The 9,562-nt window shown below is 58.5% G+C and overlaps 1 protein-coding gene and 1 long non-coding RNA gene across 2 annotated transcripts in view; one reads left to right on the forward strand and one right to left on the reverse strand.

The window, feature by feature from the left end:
* Positions 1-4,178, reverse strand: part of WNT9A (Wnt family member 9A) — a 26,179-nt gene extending 22,001 nt beyond the window's left edge. The window contains exon 1 of the mRNA XM_060144452.1: positions 4,028-4,178. Coding sequence (XP_060000435.1) covers positions 4,028-4,122 — 95 coding nt within the window. The 5' untranslated portion in view covers positions 4,123-4,178. The remainder of the gene's footprint in view (positions 1-4,027) is intronic.
* LOC132517379 (uncharacterized) lies at positions 3,051-9,227 on the forward strand. The gene is made up of 3 exons (XR_009539727.1): positions 3,051-3,564; positions 4,916-5,120; positions 5,487-9,227. It is a non-coding gene; the product is annotated as an uncharacterized LOC132517379 (long non-coding RNA).
* Positions 9,228-9,562: the final 335 nt, after the last annotated feature.

Below are 9,562 nucleotides of genomic sequence, written 5' to 3' on the forward strand. Positions count from 1 at the left end.
ATTACTGATGGGAATGTAAAATGATGCTGTGGAAAACAGTTTGGTGGTTTCTCAAAAGGTTAAACGTAGCATTACTATATGATCCAACAATTCTACTTCTAGGTATGTACCGAGAAAAACTAAAAACATACAGCCAAAAAAAACGTGTACACCAATTTTCACAGGAGCATTATCCACGATAGCCAAAAGGTTGAAACTACCCAAGCGTCTATCAACAGATGAATAGGTGGAAGAAAACTGCCCTATGTCCAGCTAGTCAAATATTATTTAGTCACAAAAAGGAATGATGTACTGATTCTTGCTACAAAGGTGAATAAATCGTGGAAACAGTATGCTCGGTGAAAAGAGCCAGACGCGAAAGGCCACATATGGTATGATTCCATTTATATGAAATGTCCAGAATAGGCAAATCCACAGAAACAGAAAGTGGATTAGTGGTTGCCAGGGGCTGGGGGAGGGGGAGACGGGATATGAGGTTTCTGGGGTGATGAAAATGTTCTGGAATTAGATAGCGGTGCTGGCTGCACAGCCTTGTGGGTGTATTAAAAACCACTGAACTGTATACTTCAACTAAGTAAATTTACAGGATGTGAGTTACGTTTCAATAACAAAAAGACCTTTGGCCCTAAGGCCAATTGCCCTCCCCCATGTGCAATGGTCCAGAGCACCTCAGCTGCCTTTCAAACTGGCTCCCAGCACCCCTCATGGGCTAGGGAAGCCCTTAGTGTCACGCCTGGTGCTGCCTCTTCCATGCAGGCCTCCAGGCTACTTGGACCAGAGAGTTGGGACGAGCCCAGATCTCACAGCAGTGCCCCACTCCCCCACATCACCCTGCAAATGCTTCCTGTATAATATGGAGTGCTGAAGCCAACACCACGAAAGAGCCTCAGGGCTCACCGTGCCCCTTCTTACTTCTATAGAAGATTAATCACGTTGGAAGCCTCAGGCCTCCGCTGGCCTGTGCAGCCCCTGGATGCCTGTCTAGCAGTTTCCCCAGGGGCCTCTGCAGGGGGCTGGCTCAGCACACACACGGGACCTCTAAGAAAGAGGCAGCAAGGTGCTGGGGAGCCCAGACCCTGCTCTGGCAAGCACAGATCCCCCACATCCCCAGATCCAGCCCCTGGCTCCAGGCTCAGGGGAGCACAAGGGTGGCTTGCCCCAGGGCCTGGGGCATCCCTTCCTGAGCAGGTTTCAGCACACAAGGCCCACCCTTTAGCTCTATATTCTCACCTGAGGATAACGCCAAGAGAGGAGCAAAGTATGGGAGAGCCCACCCAGATCTATGGGGTGGGGCAGGGGGTTTGGTGGTTGGCAGCAGGGAGGGGTGTCCAAGTTTGTATCTCAAACTTGCCACAAGACCTTGGGACAGTCTTTTCCTCCTTAGAGCCAGGCTCCACTTCCTTCCAAGAGAGCATCAGGCCAGCTGTCTAGGCCTCCAGAGCACAGACATCTCTGTAGCCCCAGGAGAACCAGATGGAAACACCACCTGCTAATCACACCAAAAAGAATGGTCAGGCCAGGGAGGAAGAGAGGAGAGCCCCTTTCCCATGGCAGGCAGGTGACCTGGAGGGCCCTGCCTGGTGGCCAGAGGCTGAGCAGGACAGCAGGAGCAGGGCGGGTTGGGTTGCAGCCTGGGGGGGTGGGGGGGTGGGGGGGCGGGGGGGCGGGGCGGGGAGGGCTCCCACCACCCACGTGATCCTCCCCCAGGCCAGCCTCTCTGGGTTTCTGGGCTGTAACTGGAGCTGCCCTGCCTGTGAGCCTCTGTGCCAGGCAGAGCTTTCAGAGTGGGGGAAGGGAGAGGAGGGCTGGATCCCAGCTCCTTCCCCCTGTTCCCTCTGTACTTGGGGTGGGGAGGGAAGCCCCAGCATAAGGCACAGAGAGGCCCCCTGGCTCTGGCCCAGCCCTGCCTGGCCCTGCCTGCCTTGGGCCATCTCCTCCTCCCCCTCCCCTCTGGCTCCTGCCCCTTTATTAAGCCCGGAGAAAGGGCCCCAGACCCAGGCTCAGCCAGTCACTGCTAGCCAGAGGCTGGGCCTCCATGCCTGGTGCTATCCTGAGTGGACTCCAGCACCAGGTCCCTTACCTTCTCTGCCTGTGGGGCTGGCACAGAGCCTGCCATCCTCCAGGACCTCCATCCACCAAGCTGAGTCTTGTCTCTCTTGTCTGGTGGCAGGGGGAGGGGGGAAGTGGGGTGTACCCCCAGCAGAGGCAGCAGAACTGCTTTCTATGCTACCCATGGGGCAGGACTTGGGAAGCCTCATTTGAGCGGGCCTTTGGGATTAAAGAGCAGGGCCAGAAGGGCTAGCTGGAGAAGCCACAGGGGCTCCAAGCCCTCCTGACTTGCCACACAGCCACTGGCCACACTTCCCTGAAGGTAACAAAGTGCAGAGAAAACACGGAGAAAAAGAGGGATGCTACAGGGGTTGGGATGGAGGGCGGGAGCCAGGACCCTGAACGCCACCCTGTGGGTCTGATCTTCCCAGAGAGACAAGGCCAGCAGCAGGGAGACTCCAAGCAGAGCACAGCGTGGCGCAGACAAGCCTAGGGTGTGTCTGAAGCCTGGTGAGCAGACCCATGGCTGAGCCCGGACAGCGAGAAGGCACAGCTGGCTGACAGGCCATCGTGACTCACCGTGGACCTGCAGCCAGACAGCCAGCCTCTGACCCTCCCTCTGCCCGAGAGGGTGAGGCAAAGGCTGCACAGATGGCATGCAGGGGCGTGCCAGCCTCTGCACAGCCTGGGCCCCAGGCGGGCCAAACCCACAGCCACAGCTCTGGCTGCGGGGTGGGGTCTCCAGGGTAAGGAGACAGGGAGCTGACCCTGGAAGACAACCCAGGAAAAAAGAACAGGAGAAGGGGGAGGGGGGAGAAAAACACAAAGGGAAAGTTTCCCATGAAAATATTTTATTTTCTTTGAGAACAGGATACACCTGCAGGGCTTCTCGCCCAGTTGGCCTCTCCCTGCCCTGGCAGTGCCACATTTCTGGACCAACGGGGCCCTCTGCCGGCCAGGACGCTGCGCGCCGGCGCCTGGTCCAGGGGAGAGGGAACAGGTGACGACGGGTGGAGGGCGGCAGCCCGGGAACGGCCGCAGGGCACGCAGGACAGGGACTGGGCAGGACGCGAGGGTGGCCTCGGCTCCAGGAGTGGCACGGGGTAAGGAGGCGGGGAGACTGGGGAGATCCGGAGGGCTGCCCACACGATGCCACCCAGACCCCGGTGTGCCCATCTGCAGAGTACAGCGAGGGTCCCCAAAGCTCGCCCGTCTGGACATCCCAGATCTGGGAGCGAGGAACGAGGAAGGGCAGGAAGGAACGTCGGAGAGAGACGAGCCCAAACCACACTAACTGCTGCTGCGGAGAAGCGCGCAGGACAGCGACCCTGGAGGCGGCGGGAGGCAGCATTCACGGCTGGGCTGGGCCCTGCGCACCGGAGAGGTCCCACAGACGCGCTCCCGCGGGCCGGGGCCCGAGCGAACGTCAGAAGCAAAGCGCAAGAAAAATAAAATTCCTCCAGTCTGGAGTTTTTTTTTCCCTTTGGGGCTCTGAGCAAGGAACATCTGGATTTTGTACGTATTTTTTTGTTGTTGTTAAATTAACTTCTCGAGGAGAGAAAGGAGGGGGAAACTGCAAGGGGGGGTGGGTGTGCAGGGGCCAGGGAGGCTCCAGACGTTTGGCAAGAAATCCTGGCCTAAGGAAGCCGATAACCAGAGCTTGGTCCCGGAGCTCCAAGGAGCCTCACGCACGGCCGCGCGAGCGGCCGCAGCGACTACGGCTCCGGGGTCACGGAGGACCGGGGCCTCACGCCAGCCCGTCGGGTACGCCGGCCCCTCTCCGCGCTCCGCGCCACGGGGACACCGACTCGCGGACCCAGCGACGCGGGCTCCGCAAACAAACAGCTCCAGGCAACCCGGGGGCCCTCGCTAGCCCGGGCACCGCGCCCCGCGCACCTGGGTCGCCCCCGCCCTCGCGCCCGCGCCGGCCTCGGGCACGGCCCGCCCGCCCCGCCCGCCGGGCTGCCGAGGCACCTACCCGAAGTAGGCGGCCGAGGGGCGCAGCGCGGCGAGCAGCAGCGTCAGCGCGAAGGCCGCGGCCAGCCAGCGCGCCAGCAGGGGCCCATCCAGCATCTTGCCGCGCCGCGGCGGCTGACCATCGCGCTCCCGGCCCCGCGCTGGGCGCCCCGCAGCCGCCGCCCTCTTATAGCGCCCGGAGCGCCAGGCCGGGGGCGGGGCGCCGGCCAGCTGGCCCGGCCCCGCCCGCGCCCGGGGAGGGGTCACGCCGGCGCCGGGGGCGGGCCGAAACCCGAGCCAGCGCCCCGCCCAGCCTCGTTGCTGCCCGGCCACTCGGGTCTCAGGGCGCGCCTCGCGCGTGGGAAGGGAGGCACGCGAGGGGGCGGGTGGGAACCGGGGCGGCCGGAAGGGGCGGGAGCGTGGCGGGAGCCGGGGGAAGGGAACGAGCCCCAGGGCGGCTGTGGGGGTGGAGCCAAGACAGAGCGTTGGTGGCCTGGGGCAAGACGGCGGGGCCGGCGTTGGGCGGCTAGCCGGGTGGGAGCAAGCGGGTGGGAGCGTTGGGGGACCTGGGGGTGGGGGACTTGGGGCGGCCGCGGGGGCGGGGTGTGGCCTGGGGCGGGGCCAAGGCGGAGTTCTTGGCCGCAAGGCAAGGGGTAGTGCCGCAGGGGACTCCGGTGTCAGTCCGGAGCTGGAGCGCGCGCGTCGGCTCCCGGAGGAGTTTGCATGAAAGGGGAGACAAGCCAGCAGGTGATGCCCCTGCCTTTTGCGAAGACTGACAGTTCAGGAAGCGAGGCCAGAGGGGCTCTGCTCCCTGGTTTGTTGTCCTGGGAATGAGGCGACCTGATGAGGGATGGTGCGGGCCGGGTCGCTCAACATTTTGGGACCTCTCTCTTCCTATCCTTAAATCAAGGGAGGTGAACTAGAGGCTGAGGTCACTGCCAGCGCTGATCCTCGGGTGACCTCCTTCTCAGAACCTCTGTACTGTGAGAACTGGACAAAGGAGTCTTGGCGCTGCTAGAGGCAAGAGGAGTTGCCAGGGACACGGAGGAGAGATGACGCAGAGCCACTGCTAAAGCAAGTCAGTGTCCGAGAACCGAAAACCAAAATTAAAACAGGTAACACGAATTACCAGACACAGGATGGGGTCAAGGAGAAACCTTAGAAACCCCTGAGCCAAGGGTTCTCCATGTCAACAGCCACAGACCAGGGAGGAGAGCACTGCTCTGGGGTCCAGGCTGTGGGATAAGTGTCCACGAAATGCCAGCCTTCGGATGACACTAGAAGCTCCATGGGCCCACTAGGCCAGGGCTGCCAGAGCCCTCAAGTCCTGGGCCTGAAGGGGAGAGCCCAGCTCCCTATCAGACATCTGTACTCAGAGTTGCTGCTTCTGGGCACAATGACCCAGAGTCTGGGAGTCTGAGCACCCCCCAAAGGCTGGGCTAGTGGGCTCTGAGGATCTACTGCTTTGTGACCTGTGTCAGGACAGTGCTGCGACACAAAACAGGGGGGCCAAAGATGTACCCTGACAGTGGCCCGTAGAGCAGGACATATCCTTGGGCTCTCACCTCTCTTAAAAGGCCACCCAGGTGAGCATACCCCATCTTTCCTGGGGACCTGGGTGCTTGGCTGGGTGAGAAGAGGGTGGGGAGAAGATGGGGCCTGAGCAAATCACTTTCTCTCTGGGCCTCAGTTTCCCCATCTGAGACCCATCCAACTCCAGGGAGTCGTGTTTCTAAGTTGTAATGTCACACTGTAGAAACCTCTGCCCATAGTTCTGCCTCTCTGTGGGTGTGACCAGCCTCACATCATTCCCCACTCCGGGGACTCTTCCTGTGGGAGGGGGCCCTCCAATGCCCTCATCTGCTCACACCACACTCGGCCACCTCACCAACAGGGCTGGCACAGCAAAGAGAACACCAACCAAAGCAGCCCCAGCCCACCTGGACTGCAGGGCTTGGGGACACCCTGTCATCCCCACCTCCGAGGGCCTCAACACAGCCCCCAGGGCCTCCACCTGAAGGGCTGGCTCCCACACCCGGGAAGTGTGAGGCATGGGGTGAGGGGACGCAAAGTGATGACATGTTTAAAGGCACAGAGATTACGTCCAAAAAAATGAAGTGTGAGATTGTAAATGTGTGTCTGGAAGGCGCTGTAGGCCTTATAGAGTTCCATTCTGTGGGGAGTGGAGGGTTCTCTTCTGGCCACCCAGAAAGTCCCAAGGAAAGAGGCAGCCAGCTGAGGTTCGAGCCAGTGACTGGCAGGGCTATAGTTGGCAAAAAGGGGACTGGAGAGATGAGCACCATCTGTGGAAGGGGAAGGAAGACTGGGGTTCTGCTTTCACTGGGGGCTGTCAGCTCATAGCAGCTTGGGGGGCTATCCCAGCCAGACTGAGTGGCCCTATGGCACCTTATTTTGAGTGCTAAGCCTCCCCCAGGTATCAGCAGGGGAGGAATTCTGAGAGACCCCCTCAGTCCAGGGAGTGAGAACCAAGGTCTATAGGAGGACCAGACTTTGCCGGGCCATGCAACATGGGAGTGGAGTGGAGGGGGGGTTGGGGGGGGGGCAGTGCCCGGTGCAGAGTGACGTTGGGAATACCCCTGAGGGTCTGGGAGAGGCTGCCCTTGCCCCCTGTGCCTGGGGTGACGGCAGCAACTGAGGTGGTGCCACCAGCTACCCCCACCCCAGCTGGACCTGGGGACACAGGTTCCCTCACCCAGGAGTCTCCCAGGCCTCATACCTCCCCATCAGGTCTGACCTCCGCACCCCGCCCCTGCCTGCATTCCCATCTCCTCCATGGCCAAGGTGGCCCTACTGCCTACAGACCTCAAGGCGCCCATGCAGTCTGGACCTCTTTGGAGGGGGCCAGGTGCTTCCCACCTCTGTGTCCACAACTCCTGCCTCCCCCACACCCAGCCCCAGCCCACCTTTGCAGCTTCTGGTCACCTGCAACACCTCCCCTGGCCATCCCACGTTGGCCTCGCCTCACTGTGTCTGCCCAGCGTGGAGAAGGAAGGTAAATGAACGTGGAACAGCCACTGACAGACCAGCACCTGGTTCAGTTGACCCTGGATGGTAAACTGAGGCCTAGAGAACTCGGCAAATTAGCTCAAAGGACACAAAGCAAGTGGGGGTGGGGCAGTGGCAAACACATGATCCCAGTCTCCTGCTTTCACCAGCTAAGCCACCTCCAGATAATCTTGCTGGCCTCAGCACAGCATGAGGAGGGTGTGTTATCCAAGGAGGTCAGAGCTTTTTCTTCCAGCATAGCATGCTCTGGCCAATGGCAAAGTGGCCCCGTGTTTCTGTTAGAGAAACCTCGGCTTGGGGCTTTTTTTATTCCCCCTGCCATGGCCACCCAAGCCTGCTTGGCACAGGCCAGCTTTCTGGGAAAGGACATCCAGAGTATGAGGCAGGACAAGCTGACAGTAATAAGGGGACTGCAGCCACCCTGTGCAGCATGAGGGAAAGCAAGGAGTGGTCCAGGCTGGGCTGCGTCTCTACCCTGTACATGTTCCTAACCAGAGTTATGGCAGTGCTCTCCAAGGGGCTGATGGGCACAGCTCCAAGAGGACCTCATCAGCGCCAGGGAGGGGTGTGTACTGTGAAACAAAGCCCACCCCGAGACAGGAAAGACAAGGGTGGTAGGTTGTGACGGCTCACTGGCACTTTTGCAAACATCCAACTTCATGGAGACCTTGGCGCTGTGAACTGCCAGAATCATGCACAGCAGTGGGTCCTGAGAATGTTGACACCCAGCCATGCAGAGGGGGCTACCCAGGTCTCAGCAGAACAGCAAACTCCTGCAAAGCTGGGGGTGCCCACCATGACCCCAAGCTGGGCAAGGGCAGCCCACCTCCCTGGGCCAGGCCCACCCGACATCTTTAAGGCCTAGTTTGGATGCAGAAGCAAGGCCTCAATTGTCAATTCAGTGGCTTTCTCAGTCGCCTCCTCCCAGGGCCAGAGACAGAGACCGAACGCACAGAGGACCGCCTTCCCAGCTGATGCCCACCCACTCCTCAGCCACTCAGGCCTCAGTTGCCCAGCCAACAGCATGATGAGAATGAGGTTTGGGGAGGATCTAGGAGGGCCAGACTGGGGAGCTTGCGCTGCCCAGATGCTGCCCAGAACAGGGAGTGGTTCTCTCAGGTGGTCTGGAAGGAGTGGGTGAGCAGCTGCTTATCAGAAAACATTGCCTAATTGGGGCCTAATTGGGAAGGTTTATGGGGCCAGTAAGGGGGGCTCCTTGGGGAGATGGTGAAAGCCACTCATGAGTCATTTGAAACTGAGCCGGACAAAGAGCTCAAGGAGAAATGATCCCACCCAGCCTGCTAGCCATGGGTAGAATGAGCTCATGGGCTCTGGGATGCACATGCGTGCATGTGTGTGCACGTGTGTGTGTGTGAGAGAGAGAGAGAGAGAGGGAGGGGAGGGGAGGAGAAGAGAGGAGCTGGTACTCATACAGCTGGTACTCAGAAGCTGAGCCCTGCAGCGCCTCCACTGCGGGCCCCATCACTGCATGGCCAGACTGCCCCCTGCAGGTCGGGGAGGGAAGGGCCCAGTATCTCAGCCAGCGTCCTGGCTTAGCATCCTCACCCAGCATCCAGGCCAGCATAAACATACCTTCTCTGCGGTGCCCAGCACAGGACCTGTCCTGGGACAGATGCCAAATGGACATGGAGCTTATTCTTCACAGTGGGACACCATCTGTTCACACCACTTCATCCTCTGTGAGATGTGTGTTGGAGACTTGGATGCATAATAAACATTTTAACATGTTTATTCAAATGTTTAAAACTTGTTTTGAAAGAAATGTAGATTCACATGCAATTGTGAAAAATAATAAGAGACTCTTTGTACCCTTCACCGGGCTTCCCCTAATGGACAATATGACAGCCAGGAAACTGACATTGACAAAATGCATCGACCTTGCTACATGAACTCATCTGTGTGCATGTGTGTTTAGTTCTATGCACTTTTATCACACATGGAAGTTCATTTGTCCACCACAGTCACACTGAACATCTCCATCACTCATGGAGATCCCTTATGCTGCCCTGTTATAGCCACACACCCCTGGCGTCTACTAATCCACTCTCCATCTATCATTTTGTCAGTTCAGGAATGCTATATACACGGAATCATACAGTAACCTTTGGGGATTGGCTTTTGCACTAAGCAAAATTTCCTGGAGATCCATTCAGGTTGTCAAGTGTATCAACAGCCCCTTCCTTTTGATTGCTTCATAGGATTCTACTGTATGGATATACCATTCACACACTGAGGGACATCTGGGCTGTGTCCAGTTTCTGGTTATTATGAATAAAACTGCTGTTAACATTTGTGTACAGGTTTTATGTGAACATAAGTTTTATTCGTCTGAGATAAATGCTCGGGAGAGCAATGGCTGGGTCATATGGTAGCTGCATGTTTAGTCTTGTAAGAAAATGCCAAACTGTTTTCCGGAGTGGCTGCACTGTTTTACATTCCCACCAGCAATGTACAAGAGATCTAGTTTCTCCACATTCTCACCAGTATTTGGGGTTGTCACTGTCTTTTT

The sequence above is a fragment of the Lagenorhynchus albirostris genome, chromosome 3 (assembly GCF_949774975.1).
Source record: "Lagenorhynchus albirostris chromosome 3, mLagAlb1.1, whole genome shotgun sequence".
NCBI classification, from domain to species: Eukaryota; Metazoa; Chordata; class Mammalia; order Artiodactyla; family Delphinidae; genus Lagenorhynchus; species Lagenorhynchus albirostris.